Source organism: Mastacembelus armatus, chromosome 1 (genome assembly GCF_900324485.2).
Source record: "Mastacembelus armatus chromosome 1, fMasArm1.2, whole genome shotgun sequence".
In the NCBI taxonomy this organism is placed as follows: Eukaryota; Metazoa; Chordata; class Actinopteri; order Synbranchiformes; family Mastacembelidae; genus Mastacembelus; species Mastacembelus armatus.
Window position 1 is genome coordinate 2905012 of NC_046633.1, and position 24316 is coordinate 2929327.

At 38.7% G+C, this 24316-nt stretch overlaps 3 protein-coding genes across 9 annotated transcripts; 1 reads left to right on the forward strand and 2 right to left on the reverse strand.

Annotated features, from left to right (window-relative positions):
- Positions 1-563: 563 nt before the first annotated feature.
- Positions 564-10837, forward strand: pla2g6 (phospholipase A2, group VI (cytosolic, calcium-independent)). 3 transcript variants are annotated; one of them, XM_026302951.1, is made up of 19 exons: positions 564-635; positions 1289-1509; positions 2296-2505; positions 2660-2840; positions 3078-3265; positions 3447-3543; positions 3630-3812; positions 4439-4547; positions 5673-5789; positions 6866-6956; positions 7161-7324; positions 7402-7552; positions 7990-8126; positions 8404-8481; positions 8710-8864; positions 9027-9078; positions 9452-9567; positions 9816-9889; positions 10141-10837. In XM_026302951.1, exons 2-19 carry the CDS (start codon positions 1295-1297, stop codon positions 10283-10285), a joined length of 2463 nt encoding a protein of 820 aa, XP_026158736.1. In that variant the 5' UTR covers positions 564-635; positions 1289-1294; the 3' UTR covers positions 10286-10837. The 3 variants fall into 3 exon arrangements, with proteins under 3 accessions (XP_026158736.1, XP_026158738.1, XP_026158739.1); XM_026302953.1 differs by lacking the exon at positions 8404-8481; XM_026302954.1 differs by lacking the exon at positions 5673-5789.
- A 673-nt stretch (positions 10838-11510) lies between these two features.
- Positions 11511-18830, reverse strand: LOC113128677 (uncharacterized). Of its 4 annotated transcripts, none has more exons than XM_026304171.1 (9): positions 16783-18829; positions 16220-16522; positions 15903-16136; positions 15659-15763; positions 15226-15435; positions 14581-14925; positions 13695-14037; positions 13552-13609; positions 11511-13372 (listed from the first exon to the last, which is right to left on the reverse strand). In XM_026304171.1, exons 1-9 carry the CDS (start codon positions 16835-16837, stop codon positions 13139-13141), a joined length of 1887 nt encoding a protein of 628 aa, XP_026159956.1. In that variant the 5' UTR covers positions 16838-18829; the 3' UTR covers positions 11511-13138. The 4 variants fall into 4 exon arrangements, with proteins under 4 accessions (XP_026159956.1, XP_026159955.1, XP_026159957.1 ...); XM_026304170.1 differs by having other exon boundaries at positions 15226-15438; positions 16783-18828; XM_026304172.1 differs by having other exon boundaries at positions 13283-13372; positions 13799-14037; positions 15226-15438.
- On the reverse strand, positions 18828-23454 carry LOC113128679 (pregnancy-specific beta-1-glycoprotein 4-like). 2 transcript variants are annotated; one of them, XM_026304175.1, is made up of 9 exons: positions 23272-23454; positions 22806-23069; positions 22489-22722; positions 22165-22269; positions 21787-21993; positions 20967-21311; positions 20126-20465; positions 19983-20040; positions 18828-19807 (listed from the first exon to the last, which is right to left on the reverse strand). In XM_026304175.1, the coding sequence occupies exons 1-9, from the start codon at positions 23324-23326 to the stop codon at positions 19577-19579; spliced, it is 1839 nt and encodes a 612-aa protein (XP_026159960.1). In that variant the 5' UTR covers positions 23327-23454; the 3' UTR covers positions 18828-19576. The 2 variants fall into 2 exon arrangements, with proteins under 2 accessions (XP_026159960.1, XP_026159959.1); XM_026304174.1 differs by having other exon boundaries at positions 22806-23108.
- Between the last annotated feature and the right edge of the window lie 862 nt (positions 23455-24316).

Below are 24316 nucleotides of genomic sequence, written 5' to 3' on the forward strand. Positions count from 1 at the left end.
TGACTAATAAAGAGTTTATCTTATCTCTAACCGCTTATTCCTTAACCAGGGTCCCAGGGATCAGCTGGAGCCTATCCCAGCTCTCTTTGGGTGAAAGGCAGGGGTCCACCCTGGACAGGTCCCCAGTCCATCACAGGGCCACATAGAGACAAACAACCTCACACAATCACACTCACTCCTATGGGCAATTTAGAGTCACCAATCAACCTGACATACATGTTTTTGGACTGTGGGAGGAAACCAGAGTACCTGGAGAAAACCCACGCAAGCACAGGGAGAACATGCAAACTCCACACAGAAAGGCCCCTGATGGGTATCGAACCAGGAACCTTCTTGCTGTGAGGCCACAGTGCTGGACCTCATCTCAGTTGAGTGGCAGAAAATTAATTGGCAGGGTTTATGAAAATGACAGGGGAATACACGAATTTTCTTTATTAATCAGCTAAGGTCTTTTCCAACTTCCAATAATATATAATATAATATAATATAATATAATATTATAGGCTCACCTAGAGCTTCTGGTTTTTGAGCGCTCATTGGAGCTGCTCACGTCAATCATGACGTGTAGCAAGTTTGGTTGCAGTGTCGTGGCTGTTGATGTCGCCGTCAGAAGTCAAGCTAAGAGCTGCTAGCAGGTAAGAAACATTACCAGACTGCTTCGTGCTAGTTAATACGATTAACTGCATCGGATAGGTAGCTGACTGTTATATATATAAACGGTCCTAATGAATTTAGGATTTTTATATTAAAGACATTAAATGCAGGGATGTTTTTTTAGCCCCGGAGGCATCATGTCAAATTGATTGTGGATGGCTAGAAACTCGTGAGCAGCATGAATGAAGCCACTCATTCATCAGACCAGTCTCATTTGTAGTCATTTTTTTTATCTTTCATATATTTACTAATAGGAAGTCTTGGAGTGAAATGGCAAGTGGAGAACTGACAGTGAATCGTAGTTGCCAACTTGAGTGTTAGCCAGTCTGATAATAACGATAACATAATCAACTGAAACCGAAGGTGCCTGTTCGTTTATTTATTTGTCTGTCTATACAGCTGAGACTTTCAGCAGTCATCATATGTAATAACTGGGCTACTACACCAGTTGCTGTTCTTGAGTTGAATATATTATGTTCTGGGGGAAAATAAACAATTGACTAATACTGACTGCTAATCTACAGTAACATGTAGTAAACTAAACACATCTCTGTGTGTGCTGCCAAAGTCAGAATTGATAGAGACTGTGTTGTAGATTGTTTCTCTTCTCCTTAGGCTCTTTGTTTTCTCTCAGGTAACAATGCAGTTCCTTGGGAGGCTGTTGGACACGGTCTCATCTGTGTCAACCCTCTTCACAAACCCCTACCGGGTCCGCGATGTGCCAGTGTCAGACTATGCTGGAGGAGCCAGAGTCTTGATGAAGGAAGAAGGACGTGTGGTCCTGTACTTAAACACCCAGAGCCAGACTTGGGACTGTCTGCTTATGTGCCCTGAGACGCCGACTGTGGCTCTGAGGTCAGTGTTGATTGCATCACAGAGAAGGAGAGTGGTGTGATACTGTAGACTATGTATTATTTGTTTGTGATTCTGTGATCATCGGCAGATTTTTTTCCATTGTTTTGCAAGAACTCTAGTTGCAGTTTAGCAAGAGGTTTGACTCAGCCTCTGAAAGCTTATTGATTTCACTGAGATCACCTCTGACCTACAGCATTACCCAACTAATCAGTACACATCTGCCAGATTTGCACTAATGTACAGTGTATTGTTGGTCTGTTTATGTGCACCAGTAGTTTTTAAAATTGTGTTTTGTTTAGAAGTAGAAATTTTGATTTTTTTAAAAACCGTTTTCATGCTCCACCTTCATTACCTTCCAGAATTTGGAAATCCCAGGACATTCCCAAAACACATGACAGTGTTTCACCATTTCAACTCTATGCTCTCCCACATGCTATCTGCTTCATATTATACTACTATAAAAATATCTGACTATATCTTTCCACTCAAACTCCCTCCATACAAAAAGTGGCTGGATTTCCATAGTTTATTATTTAAGTTACGTAATGTCATGGAGTCCCCCATCACAATTTTATATAAGGTGGGTTCAACCCACTTAACCTTTTAGGCCCTTGTGTAGTTTTGAAACAGACACCTTGGTCTTTCTTTTCCTTATTTAATCAACAATGTAATTCCCCCACTTTTAAAAGTTGCCTACGTGTCTATAATAATCATCTCATCTATATCATCACATTCTTAGCACTTGAAAAATATTTAACAGTGTGACCTTTGTACTGCCTGAACCAGACTGTTTCAGGTGACGTCAGAGGAGGATGCCATGAACTTGTTCCCACAGTATGCCCTCAAGCTTCGCCCTTTCTATGAGACAGTTCCTCTGAAGGCTGAGAACACCCAGCAAATTGTGGACTGCATCCGCAGCCATCCAGACTGGAGTGCTGGCCACATCGCTGTAGAAACAGGCCTGAGAATGTGTCTTAAACATAACTATGTCCAAAGGTACGAAGGGGTGTGTTCATTCGTCGACTGAGGTTTTGGGTGGTTTGGCAGGGCTGCCACTCAGGAATATTATCTAAACAATTTAATCTTCCCATTAATTGTTTAGTTCATGGAGTATTAAAAATTAATCAACCTGTCATCTTTCTGTCTGCAGCCAGATCAATGCTTGCAGCGCCTCAGGTCAGGCACCGCTGCATCTGGCATGTGGGCGTGGAGACTCGGCGTGTGTGAAGGAGTTGTTGGAGGAAAGCCAGGCCCGCACCGACATCAAAGACAGCAATGGAGAGACGCCCATGCACTGTGCTGCCAAACATGATTCACCTGTTATCATTCAGGTGAGGCTCAACAAGAATCTGTTTCATGTGTACAGGTTGCATTTTATTTTAACTTGTTTGTTAAGTTCAGTGTTTCATAACATCATGAAATCAGTACAGGAGGAAAATAATGGATGAACTTTGCTGCCTCAGATCAACTTTTAAAATGTATTTTACCTCTCATGTCCTGTAAACTGGATATCAAATTGCTTTTTTCTCCTTCCGGTTTACACCACCATTCATCCTCGTCTCATTCAGATCCTGTGCTCACGGCTGTGCTCGGGTGTGAATGAGCTGAACAACACTGGGGAGACACCGCTCCATGTGGCCTGTCGTCTAGGACGTGTGGAGGCCGTCAAAGCTCTGCTGGATGGTGGGGCCAAGTGTGCTGTCATTGGCAGCTCTGGCTTTCCCATCCACAGTGCCATGAAGTACAGCGAGAAGCGGTGAGCAGGGGAAAGAATGAGATAATGATTTATAACATGGAGTGGTTTTCTGTTTTCTGCTGTCTGCTGGTAATTTGTAAGTGGTTTTCCCAAAAAAATATTTTCCAGAGTACATCTTTAAGTGTAAAGCTTCATTATATGCGTTTTTTTTATATTGTTGTTTTTGTTTTTTGTCTGTCAGCTGTGTGGAGGAGATCCTAAAAGCAGACCCAGACCAGCTCCAGGCTGAGGACTCTTTATATGGAGGGACGCCTCTTCACTGGGCCAAAACTGCTGAAGTAAGGAGTTTGTGCCTGGCAGTTCACATTCAGTCATAGACAATTACATTTTTAAGTAATAACAAAAAGCTTTCTTTCTGTGCCAGATGTGCTGCATGCTTTTGGATCATGGCTGTTCAGTGAACTACCTCAGTAAGACTGGAGAGAGCCCCCTCCACGTTCTGACCAAAAAGGACCGCTTTGAGGCAGCCATGGTGCTGCTCACCCACGGAGCGAATTCCAACCTGAAGGGGCCGGATGGGAACACAGCCCTGCACCTAGCTATGAAGGTGTGTACAAAATCTGTCATTGTTCTTATCTTCCAAGTGAAAACCAAATTCCTGATAATGATCATGGAAAGAAAGAGAAATTCCAAGAAATGATTTCTCAGAGTTATTGCGGCACAGTTTTAGCAAGAGGGGAAACACACTAAAAGATTACAGGCATTCCAGTCCAGTTTGGAAATTAGGTTGCATCACACAAACTCAGACAATAGGAAAAGCTTTACAGATAGTCAACATGCCCACACTACAAGATATTATCTGTCTCACTATAAATTAGTTTTAGCTGAAATTTCCTAAACAGTGAAGTTTTTAGGTTTTTTTTGTTTGTTTGTTTTATTGTACCCAAGAGAATATTACTGAACTTTATCTCAACTGGAAACAGTAGAAAAATGTGCTCATGTTGAAACTACGCTACTGATGAAAGTACTGAATACACCAGAAAGCTCAAGTACACGTGAATGTATTTAACATCACATAATACAGTATAATATATAATGACATTATAAGAGTGTTACAAGAGTATTTGCAAGAATATATCACACGAATATCTGAATCTGGATTTATGCTGCTGTGGAAGTGCATAGGCTTTTGAAAATACATGCATGCTCTCTGTTTAACTGTCTGTTCATTAGATGGACAACATGGAGATGATCAAAGCTTTGATTGTGTTCGGTGCTGATGTAGAGATCCACAACGACCTGGGAGAAACACCTGGACTCATTGCAGCACGCACCAGCAAAGGTAAACGATTGAACGGATGGGAAAAGAACTTTTAAACTGTCAGGAGATGAGAGGAGGTGTAAGGGACAAAGGTGATGAACTAAAGGAAGAGAGAGAAGAGGCAAATAATGAATAGTGACTGATTTATGGAACTTTTACCTAACCGGCCAATTTGAACCTTAGTGTCATTTAATACATCGTGTTATGATTATTTGGAAGCAGAATAATTAAAAAGCTTTCACCTTGCCTTTTTAAAAGTGCATTAAACCATATTTAAGTACTACATGGGGTAAGATATAAGACTTGATTGACCCTCAGAGGGTCAAATTCACATGATACAGTACAAGAAACAGATAAAGAACTGTAAAAAAACAAAAAAACTTGCTAGCTGGTCTTTTAATTCTGCTTCAGACCAAAAACTCAATTGCTCTAATTTCAATCTGTCACACCCCTGTTGGCATTTAAGAATATTTCATTTACCAAAGTTTTGCCTGTGTAGTACTTTAGAAGTGGCCACAGATAAATCAGCAATTTAATACATTTTCACATATTGAATTTATTACAGACCGTTATAAACTGACTGAATAGGTACAAAGGTGTTTCAGTTTTTCTGGCCACTCTGTTTTTTAGCCATGAAGACATTTATAATGCAGGTGTACCTAATGTGGTAGTGTAACTGAGGAGCAGCTGAGCTATTTTCTTGACACATTGACTGTCCACTCTCCCATGGACCTGATATAAATCACTAAGCGTATTATACATATTTTGAAAATAATTATTTCCTAAATGTTTTTCTAAAATATTTTCATATTTCACTGCTTATAAAAAGATTGTTACTTCTGCACTGGTCGTTCTACTGATATAAGATTATTGCATGAGTGTGTTTGATTGCACGTAGAGATGAAAATGAAACCCCATGTGATGATGCACTGAAACACAAATGGTGGTAAAGTGGGGTTGCTGTTATTTATTAATGATGAAAATGCATGATATGTGCTAACAATGTGCTTATGTTCCTGCTTTCCCTCTTTTCCACCCTCTGTCTCCTATCCATCTTCATCTCTCACTTTTCTCTCTGTGTTTTGTAATGTGTATCCGCATGGATAATGTATTGGCCTGCTTGTGTGTTTTTTGGTAACATGAAAGGTCCTAACAGAAAGATACTACTGGACATGCTGTGTAGTGTAGGGGTCCAGCGGTGCCTGCCCCCCTCCCCTAGCAGTCCACCCCCCATCTCAAACCACACCAAGCCTCCAGGCATAGGTAACAAATCCATCCCTCACCTCTACCTCACTTTCTGGTCTATGTATCAAACTTTCTTGCATTGAAAATCCTCTTTTAGTGTCATCATGAAACCATGCCAATAGAGAGCTCCTTTATATTTTTCATAGTGTACTGGATAGAATAGATACCTTCAGTTTGGCTTGCATATTAGATTCCTTCTAGCTATTTGGGGTTAGGTGGAACCAATAAATAATATTATAATATATAATTTATATTATTTATATAATATATAAAGTTTCCTCAGAACACAATCCAGACACCATTGTGTAACAAAGTGCAAATCAATTTTATTTCCAGCCCATACACAGTTGTCAACCTTTTTCATCGTCACTGTTGCATACATAACTGTTTCAACTTCTGAACATGGATATGGAAAAACAAAGTATGCAGCATATTCAGAAACCTTGACAATGTGCTTATGTTTTGTTATTGCTTTTTTGTAATGCTTTAAAACTACTACTCCAAACTAGGACTGTCAGTTTATCTGTGGGAACAGTTGATCCACAGTTGTGTACAACAAGTTTCAGTTACAAGAAATTAGTATTAAGGTGTAGACAACCAAAAATGTGGATCAACAACTGCCAGGTCGTAGGAGGTTAAAGTACTAAAAACCAAACATGAAAGATGTGTTTTAGTGATCAGTCTTATTGCAAAGAGCATATATTGGTGAAATACCAGGTTTTTAGAGCTCAGAGATAATTGCTAAAAAGAACTTTTACAGCGTGACTTCATCATGTTAATGATACAGCAAAATCAGAACTTTCTGTGAAGCCTGCGCTGCATGGTGGGATGTTATTGTAATGCTGCAGAACTGAGTGAAAAGTATGCTGCATTGGTCTTTAGCAAGAAGTGGTTATGTTGTGATAGCAGTGAAAGTGCAGTTGAAATATTTGTTTAATTCTGTCACGAATGGCTTTGTTTCTCTTTGACTAACTTTAATAAAATTCACAAATCGTATTTAAAGAAACTTTTTTTTCTGACACACATAGCCCATCTCTTTGAAACACCCATGTGACTTGTAGAAAACCCTGTGACTCCTTTTCCATTAATACTAGGGTTTGAGGACATTATTTATATGGGGGCTGCAATTAGTGCGATGAGCAGAGGAGTATCTGAAGTGGATGGCTCCAAAACGCAAGAAAGAAAGTAAGTTGACTATATGAATATTATTATAAGTTGGGAGTTTTATGTTTTCAATTTGCTGAAGGGTAGCAGCATAGTCCTAGTTTTGTTTTGTGTAAGGAGGGGAGCGTTGTTTAGCTTTTTTCATCCCAGGTTCATATTTCTTTTTAATTTATTGTAAATGTCTAAATGTGATTATGTGTCTGAAGTGTTTCTCCTCTCCTGCAGAATGGACAGACTGCTGTGTCTGGATGGCGGAGGTATAAAAGGCCTGGTGCTGATCCAGATGCTGATCGCCCTGGAGAAAGAGGCTGGTCGGCCCATAAGAGAGCTCTTCGACTGGGTGGCTGGCACAAGCACTGGAGGCATCCTGGCCCTTGCTATAATCCATGGTTTGTGTGTTTGTGTTTCCGTTTGAATTGTGCATGTTTTTATAGTTTAGCTGTAAAGATGTTTCTTTAATATGTAGGTAAATCCATGGAGTACCTGCAGTGCCTGTATTTTAGGATGAAAGAGCAGGTGTTCAAAGGACCACGACCCTATGAATCAGCACCACTGGAGGACTTCCTTAAGAGGGAGTTTGGAGAGAACACCAAGATGACAGATGTCCAGTACCCCAGGTAACTCATAATTACTGAGGCCTTTTGTCTACGGGGGAATAGAGATGCTCAGAATAAAAATATTCCTAAAACATACTCATCAGAAAATGATAAAATGCTTTAATGATAGCTAGCTAAACCAGCACTTTTCCACAAAAACATGCCAGTATAAAACCGATGGTCACCCAGATGTTCCTATGAAGTACACTTTATATCTTTTCTGTGGTAATTTATGTTCTTCCTTTGCTTATGCTTTTATGGAAAGAATTGCATCAATCAGTTTTAAAAATCCTGCATTGTCATGAATGGTCAGTGTGAGAAAAATGGCAAAAAAAGTACAGCACCTCTGAAAATTTGAGCCAGTTTTAACCAAGATTAATGAACTGTGGTATCTTAGAAATGTCATCAATTGCTCTGAGACTACTGACAAAAGTTTTTTTTTTTTTGTTTCCGTGCAGGGTGATGGTGACCAGCGTTCTTGCAGACAGACATCCAGGCGAGCTACACATTTTCAGGAACTATGACCCTCCCTTGATCCAAAGAGATCCCACATACTCCACCACTGCCACATTCATGCCCCTCACCATCCCACAAGGTACTTCAAAAATGATACCTGTTGGTCTGCTGCACAAGTTGAGAGGATGGTGAAGTGTACTGATATTACCACTGGATGGCATTAAAGCAACCACTTTTCAAATACACTTGATAGTATTAAATTCAAAGATAAGGATATCACAGCAATAAAACAAGCTCTCATTACATTCAGGAAAGTAAAAAAGAAAGAAAAGAAGAAATAGTGTGTATGTCACCGTATTCATAAACAAGTTTGGTTGTGTTGTGTTATTTGAGTGGCAGCCATGTTGTTGTTACAGGGTGGGAGGATGAGGATGTGTTGATTGTAGGATACACAGAAGAACCTCCCAGAAAGCGTAGAAAGGTGACAGATGAAGGTGTGTGCATGTATGTGCGTGCGTGTCTGGGAGTGAGAATTTGAAAGTAAGAGGTTTCTAAAGAATTTCATTTTGTTCATAATTAAATGTGATCCTATACAGAATACAGGCTTTTGAAGATTTTTCATAACACAGCAGCAAAGAAAACATTTTTCCTGTTATGTAAAAATGCTGTCATAAGCATGTGTGTATTTGAGCCTTATACTCAAATCCTTGATTTTATGTCAGAACAACTTGTGTGGCGAGCTGCCCGCTCCAGCGGTGCTGCTCCCACCTACTTCCGACCAATGGGCCGCTTTCTGGATGGAGGGCTGCTGGCCAATAACCCAACACTAGATGCCATGTCAGAAATCCATCAATACAACAAAGCTCTAAAAGCAGAGGTAGTAATTTGATGACTGTCTTGTATTGTTATTTCTATCCATCTTCCATTAAGTCCACTTTATCTGGCTGACCTATATAGATTTGTAAAGCACTTTTTATTAGATCACTCATTTATTTATGTCTCCTCTTTTTGTAACTCTTATAACCTTCATCCCTCTCAGGGCCGTGGGGAGGACATAAAGAAGTTAGGTATAGTGGTGTCACTTGGTACAGGTGAGTCACATGTTTGTCTCTAATCAAGACAAATTTATTGAATGCTTCTTGTAAACTTAACTAAATTCAAAACTCATTGTGACTTTATGAAAGTGAATATCTGAATGTGTATCCATCATCCATAATCTTTAGTTGCCTGCTCATATATCAGTTTCTATATTGTTAGTGCACATCAATTCCCCAGTGCATCTATAGATATCTGTCTTGGAGAATATATATATATTCATGTGAGCCCTGAATACACACATCTATTTAACAGCATTACATATCCTTAATAGAACGACACAGGAGTATTTACAAAGCACACTGTGAATAACTAACTAGCACTAAAACTGTAGTCTTGTATCTTGTCTGTGCTCCTGTGTGTTTCCAGGTAAACCTCCTCAGGTGGCGGTGAACTCTGTGGATGTTTTTCGGCCCTCCAACCCTCTGGAGCTGGCCAAGAGCTTTGTAGGAGTAAAGGAACTGGGGAAGATGCTGGTGGACTGTGTGAGTTGAGCTGCAACACCTGCTTCATTCTGCAACACTTTCTTTGTTTTTTTGGTTAAATCCACTGCTGGGCTCTTACCATAATTTTCTGAAGCCCAAACAATACATTTGATCTATTCTCCCTGACAGAGTTATGTTAATGGTAACTTCCTCATGTTTTGTACATACTAACCAATAACCAGACTGTGTTAGTTACAGATGCCGTTTATTTGTGACCCTAATAATAATAGCTGTCTCTAATTAAACAGTGTACAGACTCTGATGGCTGTGCAGTGGACAGAGCCAGAGCCTGGTGTGAAATGATCGACACTATCTACCACAGGTCAGCTGACTATGATCCTCCTGTGCTTCAGTTGTCTGCTGTATGCTTGGACTCAACAAGACCTGACTGCAGTTTTATCAGTGTCATTAAGCTCAGTTTAAACAATTATTTAAAACCATTTATATAGAAAATATTAAAAGTTAAAAAGATTCTGCAGGCTTTCATATTTTCATACACCTCTTACTGATGATTGATTTTTAATTATTTTGTAACTCTTCATAAACCACTGCATTTCGCTGTCTTTTGTGCAGATTGAGTCCCCAGCTGTCACAGGAGGTAATGCTCGATGAGGTGAGTGATGCGGTACTGGTGGACATGCTATGGGAAACTCAGATGTACCTATATGAGAAGAGGGAGCTCATCCAATCCCTGGTAAAGGTTCTGCTGAATAATTGAATGCACAAGAAAATCCAACGGAGATGCAGTGACGGTGGGACTATGAGCACAGAAGAGATGGAGAATATGAGAGGAAAGGAAAGTCCCATGAGTGGAGTCAAAGACAAGAGTGTGAGACTGTACAAAAATTTGTAGGCCACATGTTTGATTCAAGACTGTGCTGGTGTGCTCTCTCTCTTTAAGACAAACTTACTGATAGGATGTTATCGCAGTGACTTTCATATTTACACTTGCACAACAGAGGAAACAACTGACTTAACCCTTGTGCACTGTTCGAAAACACTACCCTTTTGTTATGTTTGGGATGAAAACATCCCCAACATTACATGAGGGTTAACAAAGCTTACTGAAAATCAAGTTATGTAGCATCTTGTGACCTTATCACTGACTGTATCACTTCCATGTTTCATTGGGTTTAAGTTTGTATTTCAATCAGAGAAGGACAGAGGACAGAATTTGTCCTTTATTACATGAATACAGGGGAAGTGTAGGAGGAAGTGGTGTCAACCAAAAAAAAAAAAAAAAAGGTAGCACACATGCTGTTAACTGTCATTTTTCAACTTCCCCCTCTGCCTAATGTTGGCTAACAGAGTCGGAGCATATTTGATTGCAGTTCTGAAATGAAAAATGAAAACTGCAGCATTCCTCCTTATTCCTTGTTCTCTAGTTCCTCTTTTTTAGACAAGTTGGCACAAAGACACTCAATAGGCATTTTCTAATAAGGTCATATGATTTAACAGTAGCCTACAGATTTGCAAGTTCTGCCTTCTGTGTCTGGGACCTAAATTTGTATCATTTCCTTTCTGAAATCCATGTCACACTGTCATGCCTTTGTAAGTTAATTATACTGACTTTAAACAATAATTAACCTCACATTCATCAATGACATGCTTATACATTGTGCAACCTCCTGGTTTTTCTGTGGACGAGTCCTGTGCACATATTTAACACGTATTACTGGACTGGAAATGACTTGATTTGTTAACTTACTTGAAAGACACACGAGAAGTCCTACTACTATTTGCACAATATAATCTGGAGACAACACAGTATTTCCTATATGTTTTGTACTGTGATTAAGCAATGAAGTGTATTTAATAAAATAAATTAATACTAACTGAAGACTTATCATTGACTTGTCTTTCTGTTGTAGCAGCAATTCCTTACACATGTGGACTTGAATACCTCTCTATATTTTAATAATGAATCACCATGAAAAATTCAGTCTGAGATAAATTGACTTTATTGAAGAGATGCTTCCCACCATCTCAAAACACTACAGATGTGTGAGGGGAAGACTAGACAGGAACTAGTATCAAGTTTTGTATATTGAACCTGTGCTTGTATAAGGGAGATTAAACAGGCCTATATTACCGTTTTTACACAGATGACACCTAGAATTTATATAGATCAGTCAGAAATTAAGTTTTGCATTACATTTGTAAATTTTCAGATTAATGGTCTACCTTAACTACTAAAGAAGGAGATAGAGTTATGAGGGGTCTCCAACCTTGGTTCTGGAGCACTCACTTACTGTCCTGCTTGTTTTTCAGGTATCTTTCCCCTACCCACCGCTGATTACCTGGATCAGGTGTGTTCAGCCAATCAGAAGCTGGGGCCCGTTACCTCTAGGCCCCTGAAAGAAGGTAGCTAGCTAGCTAGCTAGCCTCCATTTAAGAAGACCAAAATTACAAGTAAAGTTTAAAGCTCTCCTGTGATAAAAACTGAGGTCACTGTTGTGAGGTTATATCGGTTTGCACAAAGGTGCTCTAAAAATACGTTAAACAAAAGAAGAATGGGCAGAAACGACGAGTATTAGCTAACGTTAGCTAATACGGATTACGTTACCGCCAGGGGGTCATGAACACGGACAAATCATCTTATGTTGGGTGAGAATTTTCTTACTTTCTTGTGCGTTAGGTTTCTGTATAAGACGTGTCCGGCCAAGCGCATAAGCATAAAATTATAATTCAGGTTCTTCAATTTAATTTTAACTGATACCTCAACTTGCTAGCATTAGCCTGTAGGTTGCTAGCAAGACTTCACAGACCAACTATGAACTACATTGGTTGCCAGGCAACAACGAGTAGTTTAACGTTAGCTTTCCAAAGCTGTTGATTGATCTAGTACATTAGCCTGTAGCTAACACTTATGTTTGCTATCGAAATGCATAAGAAATGCAGATAGGAGACATGAAAACTTGTACAGAGTATTTTCACGCAGTACGGTACGTTATCTCTGTAATACCTTGATTCTTTACTACATGTTGAACTCTAACACAACAAAGTATTTATAATTAGAAACAGCACATAGGTTAACGCTAAAGCTAGCTAACGACATTGAAATATCGTTATGATTTCACTAACAGTCTAAAATACAATCATGATGGACCAAAAACTCAGTATAAAGGAGTAGCTATATAAAGTCCATATAGGATTATATGTTATGCTGCTGTCTTGCTGGATAGTCTTTTTGTTGTAACTTTTATGGATTTTTGTATTTTAAGCTTATAGCAGTTTGCTGTTCATTCTTGATGTGGATGTGGATAAACTCATAACCTGAACCATACTCATAAAGGACACATAAAGACTCATAAATAACTCATAAGCTAAAATGTGAATGCATCACAGAGGTAATGAATATAACCATATTCAAGTTTTTTTTACATCACAGAGGCATGTGTGTTTCCTTAGCTGTTAACTCTATTCCAAATAGGAGCAGGCAATCTGTAACTGTTTGCCATGTGTAAACATTTCATGAAAAACAGATCAGACATCTGGACCTTTTGGGTTTGATACTTCATATAGCCCAACCTGTAATATACTACAGTATATAAATCTTACAGTGTGTCTCTCATGTAGAACCTGAATCGGTTGTAATTGTCAGAGATGCACAGTCAGGTGTTATTTTGGGTCTAATGTTCACAACAGCATACGGTTCGTAGTCTTGTTCTTGGGGCTGGTGTGGCTGGACGGTGGAGTAGAGAGCATCGTTGTGGTCCTGAACGAAGTGAATTTTGGTATAATGGAGATCACTGTGGTCTGCTGATTGAGCTGAGACTTCCTCATACAGGGGACCATGGTTTAGCTGATAACGAGACAAGACAAAAACTATTTTACATTACATTGGATTTAAAGTATTGACTGATCCTTCAAAGTTAAGAAATATAAAGTAAGTGTAATAGCAGATATTTACTGTCTTTGTATACAAGATAGAAAATGTGGATGTTTGCTTATATAGCAGAATTGTTTCATCCTACTCTTTACCTGCTCCACCTTATCTGCTGTTTTAGTTCTCGGAGACTGACTGGAAGTCCTCTTTCTCCTGTTAAGTAAAATCAATTGATATTAAAAATGTCTGATAATTTTGGATTTGACTTCTCGTCACTGCAAACAGACAGGTTGCTCACCTAATCCACAGGAAGACAGTGATACAAATTAAAACCAGAAGGACAACGACTACTCCTGCAACTGCTTTTGCCCAATTTTCTGATTTACTTTGAACAGTGAGCACCTTTTCACTGGAGGTGATGTTGTGAGTTTTAACAGCACAGGAGTAGTTTCCTGCATGCTGACTGCTGACTGGGTCCAGAACCAGGTGTTTGTTTTGGCTCAGTTGCAGGGTCACAGGTCGTCTGTTCAAGTACCAAATGTAGTAAGTGTTGTCAGTCAGAGGACAGCTGGTACTGCAGGTTAGTGTGACTGTCTGGCCTTCTGTCACCCCTGCAGATGGAGTTACCTTCACTGTCAGGCCTGGAAGATGGTTATATTTGTAATGTACAAGTAAATGTAAAGGAGACATTTCATAGCCAGTTCTCATATATTGACAAAATGTATAAAATTAAATGACAGCATGTTTTGCCAGTCTTTTCCAAAACATTCTATATGATAGTTTTAAAGGGATTTTTTGTGATCTGCCACCCATGTGATAAATTATACCTTAAATTGAAACCAATCTTGATTGTACATAGTAGGTGTAAGTTGGGTGTTCAAGTCTTGTTTTGTAATTCCAACCATTTATTCCAACATCCTCCCTAACACTTTTGTGGGGATGAAACAGTGTCTCCCTGTTTGTGGTCTCCATCATTCCCTCACTAAACACAACATATGACAACAGTAACACACACACACACACACACACACACACACATAAACAACTGCATGAAGATTATATTAGTTGTCAGTGTTACCACATGTAGCATGAAGCTGTGTTTGGTCCACTTGTACAGGTGTTAAAGACTAAAGTGTTCTGACTACTGACTCCTACATGAAGGCCGAGCACCAAATCATAATTACCTGTGACAATCAGAGTAACTCCAGGAAGATCAGGTTGTTTCTGTTCTGTGTTGTCTGATAAGATCCTGAATCTGTATTCAGCTGTGTCTCTCTTCTTTAGGTTTTGTAATGTGAGGATGGTGTGATTCTTCATCTTGTCATGAAATGTCACATGACCTGCAGTCACAGGCAGTTCTTCATTTTTCTGCTTAGCACCAACCTTTACTTTGTACCAGACTCCAGACTTTGGCTGATTGTCGTAGTCAGGATGTGAGTATTCACTTGAAATGTTTACTGAAGAGCGTAACAGAGCACAGATTCTCCTGCTGACATAATTGATGCTCCAGCAGTTCCTGCCCTCAACACCTGAAATATAGATGAAAGATTAACATTTGTTTAAGTTTAGCTAATACATTTGTTTAGTAACATTTAAACTAAAAACTATGTGGTAGAAGATTTCAGCTTTATTCTACATCCATTTAAGTATATGTTGTTTTCAGTACTTCCACTACTTCAGATGGTTTATAAATACTGTAAATATTTCATCAGACTCTATCTCAAACAGCCAAATTGTCAGTTTAAATGTAGAGCTATATGTTTTACCATCTTGCATTGCAAACAAATGTCCTGGTTGATAATTATTTAGAAAACTTTCTTTGTACTCACAGACTTGAGCAGAGCGCAGATCCGTGTTACCTTCTACAGCACAAGAAAATGTGTCAGCAGAAGTTCTCTGAACTAAAATTGGTTTCATATTCTGATTGTGTAACGGACTGTTCTTGTCCCATCTGAGAGATTCAGGGTCTGTCAGAGGACAGCTGGTGTTACAGGTCAGTCTGACATGGTCCTGTTCTGCAGGAGTCCTTTGAACATGTACTACTGTTGGGACACGATATACATCAACACACTGATCACAGAAGTGAATCAAATGTTCTCAAAACATGGTGATGTGAAAAAACCAGAATGTGTAGAAATGTGTTAATCTTAAATCTAAATAATATTACAAATATTATAAATGTATATTGGATGTAAAAATATGGTGCTAAAGGAATTAGAGGTTTGACAGTGGGAGGTGTGTAAATGTCAGTGGAAACTTAACCTCTGGGATATGTGATGGAGCAGGGCTGATCAACAGACATCTGCTTGGAAGAACACATTCTGCCTTTAGCGTAGGTCACACTGAAACAGGCTGGTGTGACAGAGTCTGGACAAAAAGAACCATCTACCAGTAAACTTACTTACTGTATTTCATAAGTTGGATATTTCAAGGCACCAGTTCCTGAATGATAAAATGATTCATGTTAAGCCACAAATATCATGATATGCAGCACATTGTCACTCACCCACTGAGACTTCAGGGGCTCTGAGATCCTCGTAGCCTTTGATAGCACAGGAGTATGTGGCTGCTTCCTCACTGCTGACCAGCTCTTGGTACCAGGGAGACCAGTCACTATAGATAAACTCTCTGTTCTTGTACCAGGTGTAGGCTGCAGTGTTTTCAGTCAGACGACAGCTGGTGCTACACATCAGTGTTAGTGTGTGTCCCTCTATGGTGGGAATCACCTTTACCTGCAGGTCTGAGATGATGGTGAATATAAATAACAGACACTCTTTCAATTCTTTAATTTCTAAAGTAAAAAATAAGTGACAGCCACTGTACCTGTGACTTGGAGGTTGGTTGCATGTTCCCAGCATTTTAGTGGGTTGTCTCTATTGTTGCTGCAGCAGTAATTCTTTGTATCATTGTCTCTCAGATCATTGATTGTTAAAGTGAAGTTACTCTTTTCAGATATGTTGTACTTCATATGATTTCCATCTGCAGAGAGCTCATTCTGAACATGCTTAGATCCACTGTAATGCACAGTGTACCATTTGAAGTTTGAAGTGGGATGTTCAGCTGAACATGGCAGATCCACTGATGAGCCTTTTAAAGAACAAACACTTGTTTGTTTGCCCTGAGCCCCTTTAACAGAAGATTTTATTAGTAATTATCTGGACAGATTTGGACTTTTAACAATATCATTATTCCTTATACTAAGCAGTTATTATAATACTATGATACTGTAACAAGTCACACTGTAAGACATCTGGAGAGCTTATAAAAATAGTAACATGTTGTTAGCCGTGTTGTTTACATTTTCATCTCATCTGGAAAAAAAACTTTCATTAATTTTCAGTTATTTGTTAATTACTGTAAAAGAAGAAATAAACAGTACTTCATACCTGAGATATACAGGATAAAACCCATAAAAACACATCCAGCTTGTGCCAACAACATGGCTCTTGTAGTCTTCAGCTTCTAACCAGAAATTTGACTGTATGATATTTAAAGGCCTTAAAAACTGCTGTGTTCATGAAATGTCATAAAACTTCAGGCATATAAATGAAGAGAAAGTCAACAGCAGTGTCCTTACAGAGGAAAGGCTGGAGACTGAGTAAACTGTTGGTTAGTGTGAGGGCGACTGGCAGACGCAGCAGATCTGTCACCAATAAACCACTTCCTTCTTCATTGTTAATCTTTGTGAAAAGAGACCTGTAGTGAAAAGTGTAGGCTGTGTATGTTTTTGTTGCTTTGTGTTTTATTACAGTTACTGATGTTGTTTTTATATTATATTTGCTCTTTGTGTGACATGCAGCAGGTATAAACTGCATCATAATTTTTCTACTAAGGTGTCAAAGTTGCCAGAATAAGAGCGGAGAGTTGTGAAGCGGCCTGTGGTTTAAAATATCTTTTGTACAAACCAAACTGCAAATGTCTGTGATCTTTGAATACACTGCGGAACATGATACTGTGAGCAAAGTTAGTTTCACAGAAAGTTTATGCAGCAGTTACAACTGTGACCGAATCTGCATGGACAGAAATGAGATTGAGTATTTTACTAATTAGCAGACAGTACATGGTAATAGTGTGTCATAGGTTGATCCAGAACTGAACCTTGTCGGGCACAGATGTTTTCTTTTTCATGAATCTCTTAAACTGAAGAATCTATTATCAGACATTTTGACAGTTTCATTTCATTTGAAGAGCTGATGATAACAGGTAATGATGATGAAGTTTAATTTAAACATATTTTCTACTTCCTATAAATCTGGTTTTAAGTCCTTTCAGTGAAACATTTGCAATAGTTTACAGTTAATTTTAGAGTATAAGAAGAAATAGTCATTTTTACCTAAGTGGGATTTGACTCCATTTTTCAACACCCTTGTGGATTATGTGTTCAGTAGTGTGTCCCACTGTTTTTGTGTGGGGGGGGGGAAAGATATGTGTGTTCAAGACTCAACTCATATTACTATTACTAGAGCTGTGCCAGATATCGAACTTTATCTTGCATAAGATTAAGGTTTATCTCCATGATAAGACTTGGCCATTTTTCATTCGATATGGACAAATGTAAGAATTGTAAGACTGAGCAGCAAGTTGAGCACGTTTACAGTTACCTGTGATATAACTTTGCTCTAGCAACTCATTCCATCCACGTTTTGAGAGAAAGTATGAACAGCCAATGTTAATGAAAATAGTGTCTCTCTGAACCAATCGTGGCTGGACGAGAGTTAGAGCATGTCAGGATGATGCACAAAGGGTGGAGGAGCAGCTGGCAGTAGCTCACATGCTAAAGTTTGGGCTGTGGTCGCTGTGTAAGCCAGTACATCAGGAGTGGGAGCCTGATTAAAGAGAAGGTGAACAGAACAGAAAATGTTGACGACGTTGTTGTTGAGAGCAAGTGTCTGAGGACTTTAGTAGGTATTTAAAGTCGACATAATGCAGAGTAGCATGCACTGCAAAACATAGACGTGTATTTGACAGGAATATACAAATGTTAAAAACAGCTAATACCACTAACCTTCTTACCACTTATAGCAATGTCTTGCATTTCATGTGCTCTAGGGGAAGACTTTACAGTCCCAGACCCAAACAAGTGTTGGGGGGTTAGCTAAGAGTGACACTTGCACAACAGCAGACCTAGTTTATCTGGAAGTGACCAAAGAATTTAGCTGGTGTTCTCCTGTAAAACGTGAAAGGTTTAATATTTTAGTTGTAGGTTCGAGATATAAAAGATAAGATTTAGTTTTAATTATTTGAAGTTGGTGAAATTTATTGTGTTCTTCTGTAACACTTAAGGCTTTTGATGGTTCAGAATAAAGATTTTAATTTATGAAACTATTTTATTTAATTGATATACAGTTGTATAATGTACTGTTTGCCATGTTCACTTTTTAGAAGAACATAAATAGTATTTAAATCAAAATGAACCTTATATACATGTCACTTAGGAGTTAAACCTTTAAGTTTGACTGAAATAGTTCTTTGCTTTATATCGTGATATATATTGATATCGACTGATATGAAAAAAGTATTGTGATAAGATTTTTTTTCGTATTGGACAGCCCGTACTACTACATAATGCTGAAACATCTCTCCTTGGCGTAGTGATACAAAAAAATCATAGTTTGGTAAATACCTCAGTTTTGAAGTCAGGGTTCAGGTTATTTTTAGTTTGGGTAAGGGAAAAAATACAAGACATAAAACTGCTTGTCATTGCTTATTCTTACTTATAACTTTTATACACAAACAATTTATACTTTTTTTTTTTTTAATGAAAGTTCAAACGAAGCATAAAATATATCACTCTGCTTTGACTTTCTGGCTAAATCATCTTCAACATGTGCTTAAAATCTGTATTCTCAACAACTGAGTATGGTTGATTCATTGTTGTTGCTTTGGCCTGATCAGGAAAATATCAGGGGAAAGCTGTTTAAATGATGAAGGAATCAGTGTTTGTACTAATGTTATGCTCATTTCCTTCCTGTGACAGTGATGCAGTCACCTTCGCCTGGTTCCATTTCCAGTGAATTAGCAAGCTTGATGTGTTATATTAAACGTACCCGATCATCACGCAGCAATGTTAGAAAAGTATTGTTAAAGATTCTACACACCTGTATCATACCAAAAGTCGTGTACTGAAATGGTCAGGTATAAATACAGGCACGTTTACACCAAGAACCTCTTGTGATGAGGTCAGGAGTGGGGTCTGAATCCTGAGACAACAGGCGCTCTCTCAGGGATCATGTTGTGTCTGAAGTTGACAACAGCGTATTCGACTTGCTCCACTTCTCTGGGCTGATGTGGTCTGATGGTGGAGGAGAGAGGATGTGTGTGGTTCTTGAAGAAGTGAACTGTGCTGTAGAGGAGCTCACCCTGCCCGGTTGTTTGAGCTGAGATGTCGTCATTCACAGGACCAGGGCTTAGCTGATGAAGAGACAAGGAAAATAATTTTATTTTAGAAGGTGTTACACTTAAAGGTTTTACTTCTACCATGTGCAGAGCAATATAAAGTAACTACAAATTGGAAGTAGATAGAGATGGATTCTGTCTAAAGTGAATTAGGTTATGGAAGATGGATATTTTTTAGTTGTAATTTTACCTGCTCAATGATGTTTGATGTGTCAGTTCTGGGAGGCTGACTAGAGTCCTTCTTTCTTCTGACGAGTGAAATTAATAAAAACATGAATAAGTGATTTCAGAAGAGATATTGAATGTCACTACTTTCAGAGGACAGTTGCTCACCTAAACCACAAACAGATAATGATAACGACAAGAAGAGCAAAAACTCCTGCAGCTGCTGCTGGTGTCCTGTTCCTTGTTTGAACTTGGACAGTGAGAGTCTTTTCAGAAGAGATTAAGGTTTGATGGGTTTTAACAGCACAGGAGTAGTTTCCTGCATGCTGACTGCTGACTGGGTCCAGAACCAGGTGTTTGTTTTGGCTCAGTGGCAGGGTCACAGGTCGTCTGTTCAAGTACCAGATGTAGTTAGTGTTGTCAGTCAGAGGACAGCTGGTACTGCAGGTCAGTGTGACTGTCTGGCCCTCCGTCACCATTGCAGATGGAGTTATCTTCACTCTCAGACCTGAAAGAGTTACATCGATCATTGAGTCTAAGCAAGATATAATGTATATTTCAGACTTATTTATCATGCTTACTGTAGCACTCATGTTCTGTCTGTAATACTTGTTAAATTAAAAATTATTTATTAAAAAAGTCTTTTCTTAATGTTCAAAGCCGCACTAACCATGAAGAAGGTTTGTATTGAATTCAGTCCCAACTTACAATTTGAACAGTCACTAGGAGCAACCCTGAATTCAGCTGCAGCTTCATGTCAAATAAAGAACTGACTCTTTAAACTGAGAAACGTAAAAGGAAAGTGGCAGGTTTGCATTTTTCAGGCAACAGGGGAACTTAGTTGAACTATGGTGTGTAGGAGAAAAATAAGGAGCAAAGTTGCACAAACAGCTCAACCATTAGACATAAACATCTACACACACACACACACAAACCCTACTGTAAACACAACATAGTAGTAACATCTATTATACTTGTACACTGTTAAGTTGGTAATTTAGTGATTTACCTGTGACAATCAAAATGACACCAGACACATCAGGCTGTTTCCATCCTCCCACAGTTTTGTAGAGTTTGAATGTGTATTCTCCCGAGTCATTTTTCGTCAGGTTATTGATTCTCAGGTTGTGCTTGTTGTGCTTGTTGTCCACGTGATATTCCACACGGACACTTTTTTTAACCACTTCTTCAGTTTTCACCTTATCACTGAGCTTTATCTGGTACCATATTTTAGACCTTGGCAGCTCATTGTAAGGATGAGAGTATTTACTTAAAATGTTCACTGAAGAATCTTCCAGAGCACAGATTCTCCTGCTGACGTAATTCACACTCCAACAGTCCAAACCCTCTGGGCCTGAAATATTGATCAAAGATCTGTTATTTCACATAATTAACAAAGGATATTTACACTGATGAATTGCTTTCATTACTACAATATAATGCTTTTGAATAACATACACATCTACAGTGCACCAACACGGGTTTTTACTTACAATGCTTGGTTAGACCAGTCAGGGCAGTGTGAGCATGGACTTTATTGAAACCTCCCTCATGCTGCTGTTAGTGGTGTGTTATGAATGTTGGGCTTCATGACTGTGCATTACATGGCTGTGCTGCCCATCGTGTGTCAACAGCAGGTATGATGGTGAATGTTTTAGAAGCTGATTATCAAACAGCAGCAGATGATAAAGATGCTAATGCACTTTTATGTTCATCTTTTCAGACTTTTAAGTGCTGACAAATGTTACAAATCCTATGAACTATGGTGTTTAATGTGTGTGTTTCTTAACCATAATAACTGACTCAATCCTGAGCTGGTTCATACTCACAGACTTCATGAGAGTGCACATTGTCATTTACACCACAGGAGAAGCTGTCTTTAGAGACAGAGTAGGAAACTGTCATTTGTTGCTTAGATCTGTAGAATTGTCTGTTCAAGTACCACCCATATATAATTTTAGGGTCAGTCAGAGGACAGCTGGTGATACACTTCAGTGTGACATATGTCGCGGCAGGAATCCGTTGAATATGTACTTCTGTTAGGAGATAATTATTAAAATCATTGTCAGTATTTGTTAAATGTAAACTCCCATGGTCCGTTAAAAAAGATGGCAAAACTACAATTAGACATTGACTCATCTATAAATAAAAGAGTGTAGATGTATAAAGTTGAGAGATGTGTTTGTGTTGGATTAGAGACTTTTAACCTCTGGGGTATGTGATGGTGCACGGCTCATCCTCAGATTTGGTCTTGGAAGAACACATTCTGCCTTTAGCGTAGGTCACACTGAAACAGGCTGGTGTGACAGAGTCTGGACAAGAAGAACCATCTACCAGTAAACTTACTTACTGTATTTCATAAGTTGGATATTTTAAGGCACCAGTTCCTGACTGATAAAATGATTCATGTTTCCATACTTTTAGTGAAACATTATAGTATGTCAAAATATTTTCAATTCCTGAATGTTTTACATATAGTTCTTACATAACATTAACATATAAGCTAAGGATTTTGTAATGTGGCTACTCACCCAGTGAGACTTCAGGGGCTCTGAGATCCTTGTAGCCTTTGATAGCACAGGAGTATGTGGTTCCTTCCTCGCTGCTGACCAGCTCTTGGTACCAGGGAGACCAGTCACTATAGATAAGCCTTCTGTTCTTGTACCAGGTGTAGGCTGCAGGGTTTTCAGGCAGACGACAGCTGGTGCTACACATCAGTGTTAGTGTGTGTCCCTCTGTGGTGGGAATCACCTTTACCTGCAGGTCTGAGATGATGGTGAATATAAATAACAGACACTCTTTCAATTCTTTAATTCCTAAAGTAAAAAATAAGTGACAGCCACTGTACCTGTGACTTGGAGCTTGGTTGCATGTTGCCAGCATTTTAGTGGGTTGTCTCTATTGTTGCTGCAGCAGTAATACTTTGTATCATTGTCTCTCAGATCATTGATTGTTAAAGTGAAGTTACTCTTTTCAGATATGTTGTACTTCACATGACTTCCATCTGCAGAGAGCTCATTCTGCACAACCTTAGATCCACTGTATTGCACAGTGTACCATTTGAAGTTTGAAGTGGGATGTTCAGCTGAACATGGCAGATCCAGCGATAAACCTTTTAAGGAACAAACACTTTTTTGTTTGCCCTGAGCCCCTTTAACAGAAGATTTTATTAGCAATTATCTGGACAGATATATAATAATATACTGTATGTCAGTAAATTGGTGACATTTTTTATTGTTATGATATCCTCGTATTTATGGTTAATCATCTTTATGTAATAAAGAATATAATAAAGCATAAACAGTCATTCCTACCTGAGATGTACAGGATGAAACTCATAAACACGTATGCAGCTTCAGCCAAAATCATTGCTGTTGTAGTCCTTTTGTTTGTAAGATGCTGATTCTAAAAAATGTAAATAATTGGTGAAACTAAACAGCAGTCGACTTTTTCTGAGTGTGAGGGCTGGAGGGGATAGAATGGACTGTTGGTTAACATTTGAGTAGTTAACAGCTTGCAGCCCTGAAACTAAAAGCAAAAACGTCTTCCTTCCTCTTTGCAATCCTTTAGTATCAAAAAGGTGATGTATTTATTGAAGTACAGTAGCTATACGTTTTGGAAAACCTTTTTGGTGAAATACGTTTTGCTGTACTTCTTCACTTTTAATTTTAATAAGTAATCGATACTTTGGTGAATCATTTTAATGGATTTTCACAATGTGAATTAGCTCCTCTTGATGTGTGCAGTTGTGTTATATTTATGAAGGTGTGAAAGTGTGAACAGGGATGCAATTTACTGCTGTAAATCAGACATAAGAGGATAAAACATAATTTCATGTTATCTGTGCATTTTATCAAGTGTGGTTTCTGTTTCATCATCCCCTGAAATGCTGCTTCATTTGCATCTAATGGAGCTTACGAACCATTCACCTGTAAATCATGATATTGATTCTCAAAACGTTCTTAGAGGTTTTCAAGCAGTGTTGCATACCATGCTGTACTCACTCTTAGTGCTTCAGCTGCTTCTCTACTTTAACCTGAGACATAAGGAAAACACTACAAGTCCATTAAAATCATCAAACCTAAAATCAGCTGGAGGTTGTGCAGCACATGAAGCTGCTTTTGTTTTCCGAAAAACACTTAATTTAAAATTTGAGGAACTGCAAGAAAGTAGCTGAAAATATGGTAGAAAATCCTGAGTTTTAGACAGTGAAACGTTAAGAACACTAAAGTTTTATTGTTGTAATAATGATATCACTGAAGCAAACTTTTGTTTTATGGCTGTTTAGTACATTTGCTGCCCCATAGCAGCAGATATGATCTGTGTTTGTACTTTTTCCAGAGCACCTGATCTAATTTC

Bases quoted from the DNA above. Each gene is read 5' to 3' on its own strand.
- LOC113128679 (XM_026304174.1), bottom strand. From the start codon at position 23,326: ATGATTTTGGCTGAAGCTGCATACGTGTTTATGAGTTTCATCCTGTAC. The intron at 21,994-22,164 runs GTTAAAAGTCTC...ATCTCCTAACAG, and splicing joins CACCATCACATACCCCAGAG to AAGTACATATTCAACGGATT. The intron at 19,808-19,982 runs GTAAAATTACAA...TCTCTTCATCAG, and splicing joins CATCAAACATCATTGAGCAG to CTAAGCCCTGGTCCTGTGAA.
- LOC113128677 (XM_026304170.1), bottom strand. From the start codon at position 16,837: ATGTTGTTGGCACAAGCTGGATGTGTTTTTATGGGTTTTATCCTGTAT. The intron at 16,523-16,782 runs GTATGAAGTACT...CTTCTGTTAAAG, and splicing joins TTTTATCCTGTATATCTCAG to GGGCTCAGGGCAAACAAACA. The intron at 15,764-15,902 runs GTGAGTGACAAT...CTTTTTGTCCAG, and splicing joins AGCCCCTGAAGTCTCAGTGG to ACTCTGTCACACCAGCCTGT.
- pla2g6 (XM_026302951.1), top strand. From the start codon at position 1,295: ATGCAGTTCCTTGGGAGGCTGTTGGACACGGTCTCATCTGTGTCAACC. The intron at 1,510-2,295 runs GTCAGTGTTGAT...TGCCTGAACCAG, and splicing joins ACGCCGACTGTGGCTCTGAG to ACTGTTTCAGGTGACGTCAG. The intron at 7,553-7,989 runs GTAACTCATAAT...GTTTCCGTGCAG, and splicing joins ACAGATGTCCAGTACCCCAG to GGTGATGGTGACCAGCGTTC.